Source organism: Perognathus longimembris, chromosome 4 (genome assembly GCF_023159225.1).
Source record: "Perognathus longimembris pacificus isolate PPM17 chromosome 4, ASM2315922v1, whole genome shotgun sequence".
In the NCBI taxonomy this organism is placed as follows: Eukaryota; Metazoa; Chordata; class Mammalia; order Rodentia; family Heteromyidae; genus Perognathus; species Perognathus longimembris.
Genome location: NC_063164.1, coordinates 68,316,334 through 68,339,917, shown reverse-complemented (window position 1 = coordinate 68,339,917; position 23,584 = coordinate 68,316,334). Strand labels below are relative to the sequence as shown.

Genomic DNA, 23,584 nt, shown 5'->3' with positions numbered 1-23,584 from the left:
TCCCCTCAATTCCAGCCTATATATATATATAAGAAAATGACTGGCATGCAAAAGGAAAAGTCATCAATTCTCCATACTATAAATCCTGACATTAGAAAAAAATTGCTACCAAAATAAAAAAATACCACCTAGGCCAAGCATGATGCATACTCTCAAAATTTAGCTATCAGAAGGCAGAGAAAGGATTGAATTTAAAGCTAGCTAGGGCAAAAATCTGCACGACACTATTTCAAAAAGAAGTCAGATGTCTGTAATCCCAGCTACTCAGGAGGTAGAGGTAAGAGGATCAAAGTCCAAGACCTGTGCAGATCTGAAAAATACACTAAAAATGAAAGGAGCAAGTGATAAGAGTACTTTCTTGAGTTTAATCATCAGTACAAAAGAGAAGGCAAAATTTAAAAAGCAAACACACTGATAATAGCAGCTTATAGGAGTTTGAGAAACTGAAAAATATTTTCAACAGAAAATACAGCTCCACAAAAATTTTCATTAGTTTTAAGTCTGCAAAAAAAAAAAGAAACAACAACCACCCAAAGACAAAAACAAACCTATGAACACTAAATATTTGCTTTTTTGTATGAAAAAATCTTACCTATCAATCTCTTCGAGTTTTTCATCTATTATTGGGCCCATCTGTTGGCAGATATCTGTAAATACAAAAAAACTTGCAAATACAGAAACTTAACAAAGCTTAAGCTAATTTAAGCAACTTTTTTTTTTTTTTTTTTTTGCCAGTGCTGGGGCTTGAACTCAGGGCCTGAGCACTGTCCCTGGCTTCTTTTTGTTCAAGGCTAGCACTCTACCACTTGAGCCACAGCGCTACTTCTGGCTTTTCCTATATATGTGGTGCTGAGGAATCAAACCCAGGGCTTCACATATATGAGGTGTGCACTTTAACATTAGGCCATATTCCCAGCCATAATTTCATTAACTTTTAACAAGAGAGTATCAATATCAAACAGCAAGCATAATACAATAAAAATGAAGTTTATGCTCGTGATGATAATGGACGGACTTTTAATATGATTTTCATTCTACTATATTATTATTGTCAGATAACCAGTGAAAAGGTCACAGTTAAAAATAGAAATCTCGGGCTGGGGATATAGCCTAGTGGCAAGAGTGCCTGCCTCGGATACACGAGGCCCTAGGTTCGATTCCCCAGCACCACATATACAGAAAACGGCCAGAAGCGGCGCTGTGGCTCAAGTGGCAGAGTGCTAGCCTTGAGCGGGAAGAAGCCAGGGACGGTGCTCGGGCCCTGAGTCCAAGGCCCAGGACTGGCCAAAAAAAAAAAAAAAATAGAAATCTCATGGCCCTTGGAGCTATTAACTAAGTTTACTGACTGTAACATCTGGAGTGATGCCGAGGTCTGACAGGTATCCAGAAATTTTTATTTTTATTTTTTGCCAGTCCTGGGGCTTGGACTCAGGGCCTGAGCACTGTCCCTGGCTTCCTTTTTGCTCAAGGCTAGCACTCTGCCACTTGAGCCGCAGCGCCACTTCTGGCCGTTTTCTATATATGTGGTGCTGGAGAATCGAACCCAGGGCTTTATGTATATGAGGTAAGCTCTCTTGCCACTAGGCCATATTCCCAGCTCCAGAAAACTATTATTGGTTAAGAAAGACAAACTTACGCATCAGTGCATAAAGCATGCTGTCATATGCTAACTACATATACACATTTTAAACTATTTTCAAACTTAAATATGTATTTATGTAAAGTATAAAAACAGATACAATAAATATCACAATATTCTATACTCCAAAAAGCAGACTTTCTTCAATAAACAGATTCAAAATTTATCCACTTACTACATTTTTTCTCTCAAAGGAGTATTAACAAGTATAAAAACATGTTTTTCAAATTTCTTAAGAGATTAAAAAACAACATATGCATCAAATTACAAAGTTAATATTGAGCATGTATAATGTAGACCTTTAAAGTCATAGTAGAAGACAATAATGTAGACCTTTAAAGTCATAGTAGAAGACAAATAATAACAGAACATTTGAATTTAAATTAATTTAGTATGCTGTTATTTCCAATTGTGTCCTTCATTTTTGTTGGACTGAAGATTTCCTCAGCCTATTTTACTAGTGGGCTTACAGGAACACAGACTTCCCTTCCTGAAAAGGATAGGTGATTGGGTGCTTAATGCTCATACCTGTAATCCTAGTAACTTGGGATTTTAAGATCTGAGGGCCACGGTTAGAAGCCAACCTGGGAAGGAACATCTGAGACTATTATCTCCAAAGCTGGAAGTAGAGTTGTGGCTCAGTGTTAAGAGTGCTAAAGCAAAAAAAGCTCAGAGACATTGCCTCCCAAGTTCAAGACCCAAGATTAAAAAAAAAAAAATGTGAGAAAAACTGTGCCTTCCTTCTATCAAAGTATGTTGCTAAAAAGTTCCAGCTCTGGGGGCTGGGGATATGGCCCAGTGGCAAGAGTGCTTGCCTCGTATACATGAAGCCCTGGGTTCAATTCCCCAGCACCACATATACAGAAAATGGCCAGAAGTGGCGCTGTGGCTCAAGTGGCAGAGTGCCAGCCTTGAGCAAAAAGAAGCCAGGGACAGTGCTCAGGCCCTGAGTTCAAGCCCAGGACTGGCCAAAAAAAAAAAAAAAAAAAAAGTTCCAGCTTTGATCCACTGGCTAGGCTCTGGTTAAAGAAAGAGGAACTGCTTTGGGAAAAGAAAGAGTTTCTGAAAAGTAAGGTTTTGTCTTAAACTCCTTTCTCCTCAAGGTGAAATTAAGACACACTTCAGATTACTCAAGAAATGGCAGAAGATGTTGTTATGTTTTGAGATTACATCAATTGAGATTACAGTTGGCTATTCAAACTAGCCAACTGTGCAGATTATGAACCTCGACCAATTTAAGCAAAGGGGCGGGGCCTGCTGCATTAGGGATAAATAGAGGGGCAGCTTCCCCCGCCCCCCAAGTAAAAAGATGGATTTATTGGGGAAGTAGAAAGTATACTGACCAGCCAGGATGAAGTAGAAAGTATACTGACCGGCCAGGGTGGCAGCCCAGTGGGGCAGCCCAGACTTCGGGGCTGGGACCACATGGCCGGGCCAAGCTCCACGCTTGGGTTGGGTTATAAAGGCAAATACCATATGGTCAAGCTTGCCACATGCAGGTAGCCAAGGAGGTTACAACACTTACAGAGAATGCCAGGCCCCATGCAGGTGGCCAATGGAGTTACAATCTGCCTTATAGCAACTGTTTGAAGAAACCTATCCTTTTAGTTAGAATTGGCACATGGATTTGGCGGGGCTCACATGATGCAGGCTGATATGCCTACTCATGGGAAGGCACAGGTTTAACCTTGAACACTGCACTACTCAGGTGGTCAAGCACTTTACACAATCTTATCACAGCAAAGGGGACTTCCTTAGATAGGGTGGGGGAGATCTTAGTGAAGATTGAGTCAGCTTCTGCTCTCTTTAACTGAGATGGAGTCAATCTGACACCCCTCAACAGCCAATGATGGCGCTGGCCATATCTGACCTCCATATTACATTCCCCCCTTTTTTCTTGTACATAAAAATCAAATCATTGATTTCTCTTTTGGAGAGCTTAATCTTGCCTGGACTGTAAAGTGACTCCATCCACAGGCTGCTGGGGAGAGCAAGGATGAGACAAGAGCCAGTCTGATGGGACTGCTGCTCTTAAACTTGGTACCCAGAAAGAAACAGGTTATGTTTGTTGCTCTGTGTGCTTGCTTGCCAAATTGTTGGCTGATGGCACAGTTTTCTGCAGAAGTAAATTTTGCTTTGCTGAGACAATGCTTTATTTTCATATCTGTCATTGTGACTCCAGTGGATCTTGGGGAGCATATTTATAACATATGTGGGTATGATAATACTGAAGGGGGGAATGAAGAGTTAAAGTAAACCCCATTTTCAGGCAGCCCCCGTTTTGTTGTCTGTTTAAACTATGAGCAAACCCAGGGCAAGCGGGTCAAGAACTCTAACTGCCTGGGAATGCTTAACTCTAACCGTCCCCAGAATGTCTTGAGCCCTGAGCCAATCAGATTTGTACCCGTGTCCTAATCTTGCTTGCTTGAACAACTGATTGCTGTAACTTTGTTTTTTGTCTTGCTTGAACACCTGATTGCTGTAACTTTGTTTTTTGCCTTTATAAGTCCTGTGAAATCGCAGCTTGGGGCTTCCTCCTAACCTCCACTGTGTCGGTGGGTAGGACAAGGCCCAGGCTGCGGCCCAGCCTTGCCTTGCTTTTGCATTTCGGAACGTCTGAGTCTCGGTGGTCTTCTTGGTGGTCGTTTCACGACTTGGCATAACAAATACCTCTTAAGTGAACATTATACTATTACAGAACTAGCCTATTCTCCTTCAAATCTCAAAAATCAAACACAAAGCAGAAGAAAAAGAAAACCACCAGTAGTAACATTAAAGCAATCCCTAATATTAAAATACCTTCTAACTCCAAAAGGTCTTCAGAGTCTGGCCTCGAATCTGTTGGATCTATACTCTGAAGTACTTGTAGGGCTCTATCCATTTTATCCTTAAAAAGTAGTAAGAAACAGCTTAGTAAATAGAAAATTAATCTTTGCAGGCATTCTCAAAGATAATACACATTATAAAAGTCTCAACAGTTTAACTATTAGACAAAAGAAGAACTCTACCTCATCTATATAAATGGACTCAGCCTCTGAATCCTCAGTTTCATCATCATCATCATCATCATCATCATCATCAATTACATTCAATTTGTCCACAGGTGCTATGGGAACAAAGTAAATTTCAATTCTTCAGCATTTAGTCAATTAAGTCATTAGTTTAAAAAGGCCTATGAGTATCCACAAGGAAATGTATGTTTACGCATGTGTCATGGTATTTGTTTAGCACTTACTACTGTAAGTAGTACACACAATCATAGGTATTTACACATACACCAGGGAGCAAGGCACACAGGAATCTGGTATTCACAGAGCTTCCACTCTAGTGTAACCACCATGGTAGAAAACTGGGGTAAAAACTACAAGTAGATTATTAGCTAACAGGTCAAGCCCTAGGACTGCCACAGAATACCAACAAAACAAAACAGTCTCCAATATTTCCATCTACTATAAAAGTTGACTTAAGGAAGAAAGTATAAGTAGTGACAATGTACCTACTGGTATTCAAGTGAGTATCACCATCTCACAACTTGCTTTTCTGGTATTATCACTTCACATACAAAGACAATACTGGACATGATGTAGGTTTTTGTTGTTGTTGTTGTTTTTTCATTTTACATTTCTTTTCAAAACCTTGTAAGGATTAGCACTAATATGTGACTCAGTGAGTAGTCTAAGCATATTCTAAGGTCAGAATGCAGAACTTAAGTCTTGGCTCTATCACATACCTCTGCCTTCGTTTCCTTAGCTGTGATAAAGTAAAAAAAGAAATCTATCTCATAAAATTGTGGAAATCAAGTGAAACATTCTAAAGGACTCAGAAGAGTGACTAACATATCATTAATACTGCTCCATTGAGATCTCCCACCTCCTGCCTGCAGATAAATCCATGCTTTCTCAGCAAGGCTGACAGGATCTGAGAGAACCACATGTGGCTACATGTGAAGTTCAAAACACCTGAAAAGCAGGACCCTGATTATCTTGTTTATTTTATTCCATTCTCGTGTCAAGTTCCCTACAATGAAATCAAGATAGGAAAGGGTCTAAAATTTAGGGCACCGCTATTTCCATCATCATTAGCAGGTCACTCTTACTGACAAGGGTCCTCAGACCTGGGGCCACTTAGCCCTGTGAGGAGGGGGAAAATCAATATTCTTTTTACAGAGAAAATACAAACCACATCTCATAGTATTAGGTGGATGTGAACACTTATTTGTATAGCAACTATACATATTAAATCTCAGAGGTGAAGAATGTAAGGCAACTTCCCTAGGATTGACATGGGGATAAATGAATCACATCATTTGATTAAGAATGTTAAACAGGAATGCTTTTACCATTTTACCAAAATGGTAACATGCTTGAAACACATATAGGATCTATTCTTAAATGCCAATAATAAAATTTAAGTGAAAAACTTAAGATTAAACTTACCTGCCTCTGTCTCGAGGTACAAATTAGCTGTTACAAAATTAGATGGGAAAAGCCCTGTTCCTCTGTGATTCTCTCCTTTCCACCAATTGGCATCGCTGAAAACAAAGGGCAAAAAGTATCCTTTATTCTTCTACATTTTAGTGTATTAGTAGCAAAAGGAATTACATAAAAATGTGATTTACCCTACTCTGAAGTATCTAGCTATACTAAAAAAAAAATCTGTGTTTCCTAAGTTTAATAGAAATTGAGGCATGCAGTGGTGGATCATATCTGCAAATGCTAGCTACTCATGAGACTTAGATCTGGAGGATTCAAGTTCAAAGAGCCTGGACAGAAAAGACTGTAAGGCTCCTTAACTCCAATTAACAAGCAAAAAGCAGGGCTGTAGACATGGCTCAAATGGTAAGAGTGCCAGCTGAGCAAGCAAGCCCTCCAAACACAAGGCTCTGAGTTTAAAAACAAACAAGAAGACACTGAAAAATACAAACAATGAAGTCTGTACTGTAATGAGGTGGGTGGGGGGCATCCCCCATCCCTCCAAGAGTCCACTATTCAGAGACAGTCTCCAGTAAAAAGATGGATTTATCGGGGAAGTAAAAAGTATACTGACAGGCCAGGGTCACGGCCCAGAGTGGGGAGCTGGAACTGCAACCATAAAAAGCAGGCTGGTGAGCCAGGGCCGCAGCATAGACAAGCCAGGGCCATAGCCCAGACTCAGGAGCTGGGGCCGCACACCCTAGGCCACGCTCCACGCTCAGGTTGGGTTATAAAGGCAAATACCACATGGTCAAGCTTGCCACACGCAGGTAGCCAATGGGGTTACAATCTGCCTTACAGCAACTGTTTGAAGTAACCTATCGTTTTAGTTAGAATTGGCACATGGATTTGGCGGGGCTCACATGATGCAGGCTGATATGCCTACTCATGGGAAGGCACAGGTTTAACCTTGAACACTGCACTACTCAGGTGGTCAAGCACTTTACACAATCTTATTATAGCAAAGGGGAACTTCCCTGGATAGGGTGGGGGAGATCTTAATGAAGATGGAGTCAGCTTCTGCTCTCTTTAACTAATCTGAGATGGAGTCAATCTGACACCCCTCAACAGCCAATGATGGCGCTGGCAAGATCTGACCTCCATATTACATGTATCATCTAAATTGTTTCTAGCCTTTTACCACTAAAAAGACATGAGGTATGGTGGTGCACACCTTCAATCCTATTTACTTGGGAGGCAAACATCAGGAGGAACATAGTTCCAAGCCAGTCATGGCAAAAAGTCAGCAAGACTCCACCTCATAAAACAAGCTGAGTATACCTGTGATCCCAGCTACATGGGAAGTATGGGTAGAAGATCAAAGTCCAAAGCTGGCCCCAGGCAAAAATGAGGTCTATTTGAAAAATAATAAGAAGGAAAAAGAGATACAAGTGTGGCTCAAATGGCAGAGCACTTGCGTATAAGGGCCAGACACTAAGTTCAACAAATTCCTTCTTACCTGCCTTTTACCATGTTTATGATTTATCTTTTGTTTTAGTCTCTGTATTCATGACTTAAAATCATGATGAATCATGAAAGTAAGGCAAGACAAGCAAACACCAAGTTAAAGCATGATGATTCTTTCCTAGTCTCAATCCACTGTTTTCACTACCAGTTGATTTTATGGAATGCTGATAGCAAAATCCTGTTCAATTGTTATTTCCTAAATTAAAGCACTATAATTTGATAATTCAAGATTTAAAACACAGCATATCTACAATTTTATATTGAGAAAGGATAAATCACAACTAAGTGAAAAATGATGTAAGCATAAGGGACAAAGTTTACCATCAACAAACTTATTTACTAACATTTGTGAAAGTCTAACAAAGAATAACACTTCCACACTAAGCACTGACATAAAATGGCAAGACACTATTTTTTTTTATCAAGAAATATTAAATCCAGTGCAGAGCTTTTCAGCCTTTTGCTCTCCTTTCTGGGATTTTCTTTCTCATTATTCTTTCTTCCCACTCAGGGAAGTGCTAACCCTGTTCAGAATCCACTTAAAATATAATAAAAGGAATGCTAGTGTCTATGTCCAGGAGTATAGCAGCAGAAAGAAAATGGGAACTCCAAACTCTACAGGGGGCTAAAAGCAGAGAAGGGGTAAAAAGGCTTTCTAGGAGATGTCACATCTTAGTTGCTTTGAAGATTGATTAGCACTCACCAGGAAGAGAAAAAAATAGGGTGGTAGAAATAAAATGGTATTTGCAAACTGCTATTATAGATAAACCAGAAAATAAAGCACAGATTTTAAAAAAAACAGAACACTTCTTAACTCAGATTACCATTAAAAAAAAAAAAGTTTATCCTATGTAGTTTCAGGTGTCACAATAAAGGACACTTGGAACCTTTCTAAAGCTGACTCACCTGGTAGCCTTTCCATGAGTGGTGCAAGGACAGCCATGACAATAACTAACTGCAGCAATAACCATGGAAGAAAATGCCACCTTTACCACCAACACACAAAGTAAACCCAGGAATCCTGATAGTCTTGGAAGAATCTTTTCCTTAAAATAGCATTTTGTATTTACCCAATCGTGGAGCCAAGCCTTCCAATGCTTGGTCTCCCTTGCAAGGAAGGTTCCTTTTCTTTGCTAAATGCTTTTGCGTCTCCAAAAGAGGCTTTCAAAACAGAGAACCAAACATACAAGGCTATGGAGGTCTATTCCCATCATGACATTTTGGGAATTACACAAACTGCACTCAGTATTTGAAATGTCTACAGAGAAAAAAACAGGGAGTGCTAGGAAAGGTTTTAGAAAGTGGAAGACTCTTGGTATACCTATTAATAAGAAATGTACACTCTATCAGCTCAGTGATTTTTAAACTGCAATTCAAGAATGATATATGTTTAAGGCGCTTTAAATTCTGTATGTGAAAAGATTTAACTTTATATTTTTAAATTCACAGCAATATAGAAACAATAAAAAGAATCATTTCTGGATCATCTGGATGCTCCGCCCTCCCTTTTTTTGGCAGTACTGAGTTTGAACTCAAGTGCTCATGCTTGGTAGACTGGCTGGTATTCTATTGCTCAGCCATGACTGCAGCCAGGCTTTTTTTCAGTCATTTTTTTAAAAATACTTATTTATTGTCAAAGTGATGTACAGAGGGGTTACTGTTTCATACATAAGGCAGTGGGTACATTTCTTGTACAATTTGTTACCTCCTCCCTCATTTCCCTCCCTCCCCCCCTCCCTTTTCTGGTCATTTTAAAGATGGAAGTTTAATGAACTCTTTTGTCTGGGCTAGCCTTGAGCCATGATCCTTGAAAATAAAGGATAGATTTTTTTTTTTTTGAGACAAGGTTTTGTTCTGCAACCCAGACTGGCCAAAAACTTACAATCCTCCTGCTTCTTCCTCCTGAGTGCTGGGATTACAGGTGGGCATGTACCAAACTATATGGAACAACTTCCCCCTAAACTCTAACTTTAGCAACCAAGTTTGCCTATGTGTTTAAAATCCTGCCAGTGGTTATGAATAAACAAGAACGACAACATCTACCCCAACATATAATAAGCATGTCTACAGCAACTGTAAGACTGGGATGTCCTATTATCAAAATGACAGAGTGATCTACATATTACATTCTACTTCTGTTGAATTCTCTGACAGTGACAGAGAGTTTTTTGCATAAGTCGCAACTGAAAATAGTTAATAGTAAGAACAGTCGAAATTATCTAATAAATTTGTGGCAAAAAAAACATGGGGTAGCACAGTAATGTACTATAATAGGTATGTAATGCTACATGAAAGCTAAATACCCAAACTGATAGATACTGTTAAAGATTCACAATAGTTACAAGGGAGGGAAGGGGAGATCAGAGTTATTACACAGTATATATAGTATAGTATGTATCTGCAGAAGTACCTATGCCTTAGTCACTATTATATTAACATTGAGAGTGGCAATTTAGATCGTTTTATATATAACGTAAGCTTTATATGTAAGTCAAACCCACTTAATTTCTAATTTTGTTCCTATTTACACATGACTTTAATTTTATAGTTGTATGGGTATTAAAACATGTAAGCTTAGACTCTTTGATAACATAACTAAAAGTCATTCAAGCTAGACCTCTCAGAGTATTGGTGTTTAGAACATACATCTCTGCCTTTCTCTTTTTCTGTTTGCACTGGGGTTTGAACTCAGGGCCTGTGCTTGTTTTAGCAGACATCTCCACCTTCCTACTTATGCCTCACTTCAAATAATTATTCCTTAAAACATTTTTTAAACACTCAGGCACCGGTGGCTCATGCCTATAATTCCAGCTACTCAGGAGGCTGAGATCTTAGGATCACATTTTGAAGCCAGCCCAGGCAGGGAAAGACCCTCATCTCTAGTTAACCAGCAAAAATCAGCAAGTGGAGCTGTGACTCAAGTATTAGAGCACTAGACTTGAGCAAAAGCTCAGGGACAGCACTCAGGTCCAAAGTTCAAGCCCCAGCACTGGCACAAAATAAATAATTCTTAAAGGGTTATTATTCAATGAATATAGCACTATCTTGATCTTATTTTTCTTACTCTCAATTTCTTGCAAAATTTTCCTTTCCTTGTCAAAATCAAAGTGGTTGAGGAAAGCAGCTCAGTGGTAAGAGTTCTATCCTGGTTTAATCCTCAGAACTGCAAAAAAAAAAAAAAAAAAAAAAAAAACCCACCAAGTTCACCTAAAATAATGGGGCCCTGGCAATCCTCCTTTCCCAAATGTCTTCACCAAGTATAGATCTGTTCCCATGTGGACTGCAACACAAACTCTTTTATGGCATTTAATACATCCTGCCTTCCATACAATTGTTTACATAGTAGTTTTAAGTCCTTTATTTTAGGTTTCATGAGATCAGTACTGTGTCATTTTAAAAAGGGTTTATTAAATAACATTTTCAATTAATATGTACTGTAGCAAAGCAAAACCATTATCTACTCATTTAAAAAATATATATTAAGCTAGCTGGGCACCTGTGGGTCACACATGTAATCCTAGCTACTCAGAAGCTGAGATCTAAGGATCACAGTTCAAAGCCAGCCTGGGCAGAAAAGACTCCATGAGACTCTTATCTCTGATTAACCACTCAAAAACCGGAAGTGGAACTGAGGCTCAAAGTGGTAGAGAGCTAGTCTTGAGCAAAAGCTCAAGGACAGAATCCAGGCCCTGAGTTCAAGTCCCACAACTGATAAAAAAAAAAAGGTGTGTGTGTGTGTGTGTGTGTACACACACACAAAAACACAAACATAATGCTCACTAGGTTATTTATAATGGAAACCAAACATATGTGTTCTAATCACAACCTGTCAGGGCTCATTCTTGCTAAATTTCTTCAGCTTCATTAAAAGTAAAAGTAAAAGCAGACATTGTGGTGTATATACCTGTCATCCTAGTTATCTAATAGGTGAAGATAGGATCACAGCCAGTCAAGACCAAAAATGAAAAGCTAGCAAGAACTATCAATAGTTCATAGTTATAGTCCCAGCCACTCAGGACTCAGAGTAGGAGCATTACAGTATGAGGCTAGCCTGGGTAAAAATGTGAGACACTACCTGAAAAATAAACTAAAGCAAAAGCATTAGAAGGTATGATGACTTACTAGTATACCACTTGCCTAGCAAACACAATGCCCCGAGTCCAATGCCCAAAGACATGGAAAATAAAATAAAATAAAATAAGCAAAAAATTAAAGCCAGGCCTAGTGGCTCATGCATAAAATCCCAGCACTCAACAGGTTGAGGCAAAAGGATTACAAGTTAAAGGTCAGCCTAGGCTACATAGCAAGGTCCTGTCACACATACACAAAAAGTAAAAGTAAAGAACCAAATTAGATTCAATATATATCAAACGATTTTTTCTTACAACTTTAAATGAAAGAGGAACTAAGAAGAATATAGTTGATTAAGAATTAAAGAGCAGCCAAGAATAGCTTTAGGTTGCTTTGATCAAGGTAAAGTATAGTAACTGTATTTCTCCTCAATTTTTCCTGCCAATGATTTTTATATTTTTACCTCCCAAGGCGAATGCATTCAAAATGACTGATTTATTTATGTGTATCTCAACTGTGGTAAACAATATTATTTAATAAATCTTTCATCCAGGACATAAAAGATATTTTATCATCAGATTTAAAAAACTCACATTATCTAATCTTTACCATAGGAAAGGTATGAGAAAGTTCTACCATGATTCAAATATACTCAAAGGTTAAAAAAACAAATATTAAGGATTCTCACTTAAGATTACTGTATTTTTTAAATATCAGAATATTTTATAAATACAGGGACTGGGAATATGGCCTAGTGGCAAGAGTGCATGCCTCCTATACATGAAGCCCTGGGTTCGATTCCTTAGCACCACATATATAGAAAACAGCCAGAAGTGGCGCTGTGGCTCAAGTGGCAGAGTGCTAGCCTTGAGCAAAAACAAGCTAGGAACAGTGCTCAGGCCCTGAGTCCAAGGCCCAGGAGTGGCAAAAAAAAAAAAAAAAAAGAATATTTTATAAATAAAAATTTGAAACATACCTGTCATCCAAAACAATAATAATTTCGCCACGTTTAAAGGTGAGCTCATTGTCCTCAACAGCTTCAAAATCATATAAAGCTCTCACAATCCGTGCAGTCTTATTATTTAATGGAATTTCTGCAGTTGGATATAAAGATTTTGTCTCTGTGTACTGTTGTTTCTGCTCTTGCAATGATAATTCAATAGCTGGTTTGAGAAATTAAAACACAAAATAACAAGATAGCCAGAATTAATTTTGATTTTTTAAAAAGAAACATTAGGTGACAGTTTAACAATAAACCAGGTGGATATTTCATTTGTCCAAATAAATGTTAAATGGTTGACTTGGGCAAGGCAGGGAAACACGGCATTTTTAAAAAATAAAGTCCTTGCTCATTCCTTATTACCACAGTCTGTCATATACTGCTATTATTTTTATAGCAAACAGATTGTGACATTATAATATGGGTAGCTTTCCATATAGGAAAGCCACGAACACATTTCAGTGCTTGAGTCATAATTCTGGCATTAAGGAAAAGGTAAAATGTAGTCTCTCCCAAAGTAGGACATTAAATATATATCATAGAAAAGGAAAATGAATTAAGTCCATCTCGTGTCATTTGTTTTCCCGACTTTTAAGACTCTATTATAGTTTTTGGAATTGAGGCAGAACTAAGGTACACACAGTTTTATTACAATTTTTATTTCAATAAACTTCTGGTAAGGATATATTAAGCACTACCAAATTATACATGTTTCATTCCTTACCTTTAGCTATGTCTTCATCTTCTTTGTTTTTGCTTGATGACGTACCATTCTTGGCAGTGGCTGATATAGTCTGCAATGTATGAATAAAATGAACACAACCATCCTTTCAAGGAAAACACAAGCTCTATAATTACTTTCAGATGCTAATTTAAAAACATTTTGATAACTGAATTCCACTTAGAAGTAAAGTTCTTTATGATTTTAAGTAGTTGCTTCTTAATACTAAAATAAAACATTAACCAGCTCAAGTGCTAGAGCATATGCCTAGCAAGCACAAGGCCCTGAGTTAAAACCCTAACACACCTTCCTCCCAGGAAGTGTTTTCAAGAAAACATTAATGTACAAAGGTTATGAGTTGGCTTATGTTACACTTTGTACGTAGCTGACCTAGAACTTTGGCACACACAATGTACTAAAATATTTAGAGAATGAACACATAGGACTTTCCTGATTTCACTTCCTGATCTCTACTATCCAAGGTCTCCTATTCAGAGAGATACCCTATAGCTATCAGCATGTTTGTAGAAGTGCCAGCCAAGAGTCATGAGGAACTACTGAAGGGAAGTAGAAAAAGGACAGACACCCATCTAAAGTCTTCCTCTAGCACTCATTGGGTTGGGTGGCTTTTCAAGCATAGGAAGGTCATGCTTAAAGACATAAAACTGATAAGACATACATAACATAGGTGCCCAGCACTCTGAACCATCATCCAATTTTGTAACAGATTTTTTAGAATGAAATGCAGGACAGGACGGTTCCTTTCTATTACTTATGAGACTTTACTCTCAAAATTCTTCCTTGTATTTTTAGGCCTGGGCTACTTTAAAATCCTTTTTGTGTCTTTAGTCTGTAGTCTAAAATAAAAAAAATAGACAGAAGTATTTTCCTTTTTCTTCCCATATTAACTGAAGAACAAAAGACAATAGAGCAAAAACACTAGACAGCCCTCTCCAACAAACAATTCTTCATGTTACTCTTCCCTTCCCTCACCTCCTACTGCACTATACCTCATGAAGTATATTAAGTCTCAAAATCCTTCCTCACCATCTCAATTTGTAGTTCTCTTTCTTTGGTACTAGATGGGTACATCTAGTATGTACCTTTCATCCACTGAAACTTTCAATTCAAATTAGTTATATCATATTTATATGGCTACCATTCAAATTTACCATAAGATACTTCAACCTTAAGAGCTAACCTATACGTGTAAACTTTTTACATAATTCCAAAGAGTAACATTAAAATGCATTTTTATATCTGACTTGTTTTAATTTAATTTTATTGTCAAGGGGTTACAATTACAATTACATATGTAAGGTAGTGAGTATATTTCTTATCATACTTGTTACCCCTCCCTTATTTTCTCCCATCTGACTTTTCAATGATTTGATTTGTCAAAGAAAAACATGCAAAAGTCAAAGACCCCTGAATACATGATTCCAAGAAGACTGCTACTGATGAGTATAAATGCTGAGGATACATTAGGGTTCAGTACTCTAAAATTACTCAGATTTACCTCTAACACACAAGGAAGTATGAGCATCCATAACTTCAAACTGCTTGGAGTAAGCTACATAACTGAGGTAAAATCTACTGTTGTAACCACTGATACTGTCTACCAAAACTAAGATCTTCTTTCATGCTTTGTCTCTCAAATACTGGATTTTGATTCTTTTTTTTTCTCATAAGACCACCCAAGCTCTACAAAAACATGTTGCCTTTCAAAAATCTAAAATTTTCACACTTAGATTAAGCACAATATGACACACATGCACACACTCCCCTGCCCTGAACTTTTGGTGTAGGAGGACTACTATAACTTTTACCTCACTTTGGGAGACTGATTATCACACAATGATTCAAACAAATCAGAACTTCTCCCCATCAACTGAATTGTGCAATGCACACAAGGGAGTTGAGCTTTTTTGCTCAAGGCTAGTGAGGCTAGTGCTCTACCACTTGACCCACAGCTCCACTTCCAGCTTTTTGGTGGTTACTTGGAGCTAAGAGTCTTACTGACTTTTCCCCCTGGGCTGGCTTCAAAACTCAATCTTCAGATCTTACTCTCTTCAGTAGCTAGGATTACAGGTATGAGCCACTGGCACCCAGAACATAATTTTTGTTTTGGAAATGTCTTTTGATTTTCTAATTTATCCATTTTTTTGACAGTGCTTGGTCAAAATGAGGTTTTGACCAAATAATATCAAAAATAAAAAAATAAATTTAAATATATAATATATAAATATGTATGCATATATTTATAATTGAATTTTAAAATTTAATTATACATTATATATAAATATATATATGTGTATATATATATAAATGGGTAGATAAATAGACTTCAAAAAAAAAGTATAGGTGCAGTCATGGATCTGAATGAATCTCTCACTTGAGAACCTGCTGGAGGAAAAGTAATTCCTTCTTCTTTCATAGATTTAATAGTTGCAGATATTAGACTAAACTGAGGGTCCTTCTGAAATTCTTCTGACCAATCCACCATTAAAGACTTCAGCTTTTCACATACTTTAGGATGAGCCTTGGAATGGAAAACAAACAAACATATAATTATTTAATAGAACTACCCCCAAAATTGTCTTTAATTATATGAGCATCAATGATTCCTAGCCTCAGAAACTGATACATGACTATTTACATGTAAAAATAGTTGTTTCTCATAAAATTAGCCTTCTAGAACATCAATTAGTCTTACATAATCACACTACCTTTTATATTCACAGATTCCATCCTCTATTTTACTTAATAGTATTAATATATTCAAGTGATTTTGACATCAACTTACTAATAGTATGAGACTAGCAAAGAATATGTGTCACCATTTTTGTCTCAAAGATATCAGTAGATTGGAGGGTCCCTTATTTTCTGCTCTAAAATATAAGCCCCCTATGCTTATCAAATCTGTGGGAAGTCAGTAGAGAATGGTGGTTAGAATCAGAAAACTAGACCTGAATCTCAATTATAACATGTACTAGCTACATGAGCTTATTAGGAAAGTTACTTTCCCTAGCCTATTTTTGGATCTATAAAACAGAAAGAGAATGTTCAAGTATGGCTAAGAATAAACAAAGCAGACCTTACTTATATAACATGGGTAAAGTAGTAACTACTTCCTAGACTTCAACAGCATTAGCTCTTACATATACTCTCAGCATTTATGCTTTTGGAGAAATTGTTTTTGGTGCAATACATATTAAAAATCAAATTCTGGAAGAAGTTTCATTTTAACTTATTTAAACATGATCTCATTTATAATACAACTTTGCTATTATGTATAATTAAAATTATGCACAAGATATTTTTAATGACTTCCAATTTATTTTCTTTAAAAATTTTACCTTATTTTTTATCACAGCACGTACTTCTGTTGCAAAATCACGGGAACATACTTCTAAATGAAATATCTTTCCACAGTTTGCCACACAAGCCCCAAGAAGCTATTAAAATAAAAATTAATATAAAAATGTTAACATTTTCTTATTTATTAAAATGTACTTTTAATGAAAATTTAAGTCAATAAGAGGGATGAATTTGATATGCAAGTATGAAAAGGCAAGGAAAGTCCTTTGTACAATTAATGTATGCTAATAAAAACAGGAAAAATTAAATCATATTATATTATATTAAATTTGAATAAAATAACATAACTTGTACTCACAGTTAGCGCCTGTAGAGCAACATGAGGAACCTTATGATTTACCCTTTTCATTATGGCTTTTAGGCAATCCTTTGCTCTTCAAAAAAAAAGGAAAAGAAAAGAAAATAGGTGTATTTTGAGAATTTAAACTTAAAATGTTAAAAACATAACCAAACATAAAATCCTAGATGCTGCTTGGTTACAATCATAGTTTATAATATAATTTTACACAATCTTTCAATCACAGAATCCTACATCTTAAAACAATTCTTTAAAATATTGTTTATTCCTACATCAGGAAACAAACAATTTTAGAAATCAACACAAAGAACTATATCATAGGAATTCTTTTCATACCTTCAGACAACAAATTCTATCTTGAAAAACCACTAGCAAGCTATGTAACCAATGGCTCCCTTACAAACATGAATGTATGTACTGTGAGTTTATTGCGTATGGCAGAGTAGAAGCAGACCAGTTCACTGCCACAGCCACTACAAAATCACTCATTTTGCACTCACTCCTTCCATTACCTATTGTTACAGCAGACTCTCACATATGTGCAAATAGTAGGCAAATTCCTTAACTAGCTAATCTATCCATGGTTAACATGAAGCCCTGTGAGTCAGGTTTTCAGTTGAATCCTTTTCCATTTGTCCTCTCAGGGTAAGGTACTCATAAAACTGACCTACTGGATCTCATTACTGCTACCTCCTCAACCTAATAGTTCAGTTAAACAAGTAGTTTAAATAATAATTTAAATACATTGAATACCATTTTGCCAGGTAGGGTGGTACACACTTGTAATCCTAGCCCTTGGGAGAGTGAGGAAGGAGAATCATGAGGCCAGCCTAACGTACATAGCAAGACTATGTCAAACAACAATAAAATACACACATACACACAACCAACCAAAAAAACCTTTTATATCAACTTCCTTTCAAAGTTACATCACATGAGGAAACAGAAAAACCAAGCTATTAGACATTCACTGGGCATCTTACCCATTAGGAGTGCTTCCAACTTTGTCACATATGTCCATAATAAGACTCCAATCTTCTGTGGTGTTGTACTCATTTGTGGCCTTTTCTGTAAAACACATTAATGTAACAAAAATTACAAATATCTTCTAAACACTAAAACACCAATAAAGGGCCAGGCAACAATGGCTTATATCTATAACTGTAGCTACTGAGAAGGTTGTGATCTGGAAGATCATGGTTTGAAGCCAGCCTGGGAAGAAAAGTTTGTAGTATTTCATCTCTAAAATAACCAGTCAAAAGCAGGGCTGGAGGAAGCATGGCTCAAGTGGTAGAGCACCAACAGTGCAAACAAGCAAACTGAGCAAGTATGAGGATCTGAGTTCCAACTCCAATACCACCAAACAAAAGCAACAACAACAAAAAACCCACAAACTTTATCTGTATCTATCTCTCTCTCATCCATCCATCCTAATTTTTAAACATTTCATCATCCTCACAAGAGACTTGTACTCATTGCCCATTCTCCCCTTTATCAACTTTGTCTCTACATATTTACCTATTCTGGCCTTTACATATAAACTGAATCATACAGTATGAATTTTTGTGACTAGCTTGTTACTTAATTTTTTTAAATTTAACTATGTTGTAGAATGTATCAGCATTTCATTTTTTAAATTAATTTATTTTTTAGTTGGTCGTGGGGCTTGAACTCTGGGGCTGGGTGCTGTCCCTAAACTCTTCAGCTCAAGGCTAGTGCTCTACTACTTGAGCCACAGCACCACTTATAGTTTTCTGCTGGTTAACTGGAGATAACAGTTTCACTGGGACTTTCCTGACTGGGCTGGCTTTGAACCGTGATCCTCAGATCTCAGTCTCCTGAGTAGCTAGGATTACAGGCATGAGCTACCAGTGCCTGGCAGCACTTCATTTCTTTTATTGTCAGCATTCCATTGTATACATATACATCTATTTCTATTTCTAAGTTTATGAACATTTTACTTTCCTTTTCCAGTTTGGTCATATTCAACCCCCATTACTCTCTTAATACACACCTCTTTTTTACAATTTTTAATGGATTTTTTTCTTCTTTTTTGGGGGGTGGGGACAATACTGAAATTGAAGTAAGACTCTAGAGCTTGCTAGGCAAGCCACCCTCAAGCCCCTTTTTTGCCTTGGTTATTTTTGAGGTATTACTTTTTGCTCAGGAAGGTCTGAGCCATAATTCTTCCACTTGTGATTCTTTTGATCACTGGGTGTGACAGGTGCGCACCAGTGAGCCCAGTCATTGTGTTTTCCCTGTAGCTAGAATAACAGACACATGCCACAAGACCCAACCATTGGTTGAGACATAGTCCCATTAACTTTTTTTTGCCTGGGTTGGCCTCAAACTGTGACATCTCAATCTCCATCTCTGTAGCAGCTAAAATTACACACTTGAACCAATGCACCCGACTTCATTCTTCTATTTATATACATTCATATATTGTATTTTAATCATATTTATCCTCCATCACTTTCTTCTTTAGCTCCCCCCCCCCATCCAGTCTCCCTATCTCTGCTAAGAACATCCATGTTTAAGTTTTTTTCTTCTTTTGTGTCAATACTGGAGCTTTAATCAGGGTCTCATACTCTTGCACAGCACTTTACTCAAGGCTAAAGCTCTACCACTTGAGCCACACTTGCACTTCTGGCTGTTGATTGGTTAATTGCAAATAACTGTCTCATGGATGTTTCTGCCCTAGCTGAACTTTGAACTTCAATCCTCAGATTTTAACCCAGGGGGAGGGGTGGGAGGAAGGCACAGGCAAAAAGACCTGGAAGTATAACAAGTGGTAGAATAGATGCACAGCAAGAAAAAGGTCCTGATTTCAGAACACTAATATGGTATGTTCTTTATGTTCTTTAGTCATACATGTATGGGTAATAAAAACATTAAACATGCTAGGTGCCAGTGGCTTTTGCCCATACTCCTACCTATTCAGGAGGACCATGGTTCTAAGCCAGTCCAGTCAGGAAAGTCTGTGAGATGTTCTTAACCAACCAATTAACCAGCAAAAAGCCAGAAGTGGAGCTGTTGCTTAAGTGGCGGGTGTTTACTAGCCCAAAGCAAAAAGAACACAGGGACAATGACCAGGCCCTGAGTTCAAGACGGAAGACAGGGAGAGAGGGAGAGAGGGAGAGAGGGAGAGAGGGAGAGAGGGAGAGAGAGAGGGAGAGAGGGAGAGGGGGAGAGGGGGAGAGGAGGAGAGGGGGAGAGGGGGAGAGGGAGAGAGGAAGAGAGGGAGAGAGGGAGGAAGAGGGAGGGAGGGAGAGAGGGAGAGGGAGAGAGGGAGAGAGGAGAGAGAGAAAGAGAGAGAGAGAGAGAGAGAGGAAAATGATAAACATTAAAACAGAGGTGGAAGACTCGTTATGGGTATTGTTTTCTACTTGTACAATATGTATCCAGTATCCAGAAGTTCTTTTTGTGTGTGGTGCTGACCCTGAGCTTTTGTGCTCAAGACTAGCACTCTTCCACTTCCGCTACAGCTTCACTTCTGGCCTTTCTGATGGTTAATTGAAGATGAGTCTCTCCAATGGGAGACATTCCTGCCTGGGCTGGCTTTAATCCACAACCTTCAAATCTCAGCCTAAGTAGCTAGGAAGTTCTTTATTTTAATCTTGAATTTCTTTGTGGTCACAGATATTAAATAGCAAAATATTAAAAAGTATTTCAGAATATAATGATTAAATCACACTTTTTTTTGTTTTCTGAGACAGGGTCTTGGTATGTAGCCCAGTTAGCCGCACTATGCCACAGCCTCAAAAGTGCTGGCCTTAGAGTTGTGTGCCATCATGGCTAGGTTGCATTAACCTATAAAAAATTCAATTTGAAGGGAAACATTTTTTTCCTCCTAGTATAAAGGATTAAACTTTTTTTTTTTGCCAGTCCTGGGCTTGGACTCAGGGCCTGAGCACTATCCCTGGCTTCCTTTTTGCTCAAGGCTAGTACTCTGCCACTTGAGCCACAGTGCCACTTCTGGCTTTTTCTATATATGTGGTGCTGGGGAATCGAACCCAGTGCTTCATGTATACGAGGCGAGCACTTTACCACTAGGCCATATTCCCAGCCTGAGAAGTTTCCTTTATATATGTTGTCTTAGAATGAAAATAAGCATTATTTATTGGCAGAAGTTTTTGCTCATTGGTACAATGTATGAACAGCATCTAAGGCACATAATAGGTATCAATAATTATCTGTTCAATAAATGAGTAACAATACTGCTTTTCTTGTTCATATCCTATTATTTGGGTGCAATTGTTTTACTGTGGAAAACAACAGGTTTCTGAATGTATTAACACACACACACACACACACACACACACACACACCTACATACCTCTTAACTATAATGCCCAGTGTGGCCCCATGAATTGTGTACACAATTCTTTTTTATCTTCGAATAGTTATACAGAGGGGTTTCAATTTAACATGTCTACTTATGTATAGAGTACATTTTGATCAGTGTTACCCTTCCATCATTTATTCTCTCCCTTCTCACCTAACCCTTCCCTGACCAGGCTCATCAAGTTTCCCACTTGCTTTTTCACACATATCTCTTAAGTATTATGACGGCATCTACCTGCCATTCCTCTCTCCATTTGTCTCCACTCCCCACTAATTTTGTTAAATTGTTAATTGTTCAAAGGGGAATCTCATTCCTGTATATATTTACTCAGTTTCATTACATGTGTTTACACAACTATATGTATTTATACATATGTAATCTGCACATAATTGTACACTAGCCTGAGCTTCCCTGTGGAGCATATATCCAAAAGGCTAAAGATCAAGCTTCAACAGCAGCACCATGTGGAAACAAAAGGTAACAACAGTGGATTTGGTTTCAGATCTCCATGCTTACTGAAGAATGGCACTGCCTTTGAAGATTCAACTAAGAGACAAAAGAGGAAGGCAAGGCCTTAAGAGTGAGGGAAAGGCTTTCTTATATACATAAGTGACTAGCTTTATATCTGAATGTGAAGAGTAAATCACATATAGTATGTGTAATTTGCTGGCTTCGTAGCTATCTTTTCTCTTAGCTTATGAGGTTTCACTTGTTTTTGCTATAATAGAATCTATCTGTGTATCTTTTATACTGGGGCTTGAACTCAGGGCCATGTACTTGCTAGGAAAGTAGGAAAGTGATTGACACTCACAACCCATTTTGCTTTTAATTATTTTTCAAGCAGAGTATTCAAGTATTCTTTGCCAGGAAAGAAAGGTTTGAACTTCAATCTTTTAACCTGTGTGACTGTGATGACGGGTATGTAATACTGCAATCATCTTTTTTGTTGAGATAGGTTCTGGCTTTCTTTTGCTCAGGCCAGCCTCAGACAACAATCCTCCCCATTGCTACACCTCAAGTAGCTATTATTACAGCCAAGAGCAACCTTGCCTAGTTTATCCATACCCCTCTCTTCCCTGCCTTCCCCTCCCCTCCCTCCCCCTCCCTTCCTTTCTTTGTGCTGGGGCTCGAACTCAGAGACTGGACACTGTCCTTGAACTCAAGGCCAGCACTCTACCACTTAAACCACAGTTCTACTTTCAGCTTTTTGGTGGTTAATTTGAGGTAAGAGTCTCAACTAGGATTACAGGGGTGAGCCACTGGCACCTAACCATTCTTTAGCTTTTACAGTATCATACGGCATAGTGTTTGAACTACTACTGAAAATTTTAGTATTGACTAACTCAGTAATTTAATGTTGACTAGTTTAATATTGAAAATTAAGCACCTATCCATATTCTCTTTTTCATATACATTACTTCCTTTTTAAATGTAAATATTTAATCATTTAGCATACCTGGAACCTCAAATGTGGTATGAGTCAGGAATATAAAATATTCTTAGGAATTTTCTGTTAGTGGTCATAGAATTTAAGAATCTACCCCTTTCTTACTAATCTGAAAAACTAAACATCATCAATTATCAATCAAATTATGTGAATTGGTACAAATTCTTTTTCTGATTTGAACCATCGTAATAATCTCCCTATGTTCTGTTCTAACTCAATTTTTATGATTATTTTATTCTATTTTAGTCATGTAATACAATAAAATAGGAAGCCTGTATCACCAAAAGGCAACAAATTCAAAAACACAGAAAAAGCATATTGCTACTTGATTTTTTCATAGAAAATGGAAAAATCCTGATCTGAATACTCCATCAAGCTTGTAGTCCATCAAGCCTAGTTTACTTTGTATAAATATGGGAATCACAATTACTCTTTTAAAAAGTATAAAATCTGAAGGCTTTATAATGGCCTGCCAAAAAGGACTTCAGTTTTCAAGTGAATTAAGTAACAGTTAAATTATGTACTTAGAAGTATTTTAAACTCCGGAAAATTTTAAATATTATAATTAAGAAACGATTCTTTTATAGCATGTCACTTTTCCCACTGTTAGAACTGTATCTTACATTATCCATTGTCAAATGTATAGAGAAGGAGAAGGCTAAGAGAGCCCGCCTGGGGCCTTAAATGCTAAATTGCCAGGGGTTTGGTGGGTGTAAAGCATAACATTTTATCCCAGGCTT

General features: G+C 37.6%; 1 protein-coding gene across 2 annotated transcripts in view; it reads right to left on the bottom strand.

The window, feature by feature from the left end:
* Positions 1-23,584, bottom strand: part of Stam2 (signal transducing adaptor molecule 2) — a 42,940-nt gene that overhangs the window by 11,020 nt on the left and 8,336 nt on the right. Inside the window, exons 2-11 of one of the 2 annotated variants that reach the window (XM_048345469.1) lie at positions 18,033-18,117; positions 17,050-17,125; positions 16,730-16,828; positions 15,766-15,912; positions 13,374-13,443; positions 12,626-12,812; positions 6,076-6,170; positions 4,648-4,745; positions 4,439-4,526; positions 593-647 (exon numbers count right to left, since the gene is read on the bottom strand). In XM_048345469.1, the coding sequence (XP_048201426.1) occupies positions 593-647; positions 4,439-4,526; positions 4,648-4,745; positions 6,076-6,170; positions 12,626-12,812; positions 13,374-13,443; positions 15,766-15,912; positions 16,730-16,828; positions 17,050-17,125; positions 18,033-18,117 (1,000 nt within the window). The remainder of the gene's footprint in view (positions 1-592; positions 648-4,438; positions 4,527-4,647; positions 4,746-6,075; positions 6,171-12,625; positions 12,813-13,373; positions 13,444-15,765; positions 15,913-16,729; positions 16,829-17,049; positions 17,126-18,032; positions 18,118-23,584) is intronic. The other variant, XM_048345470.1, reaches the window with a different exon arrangement.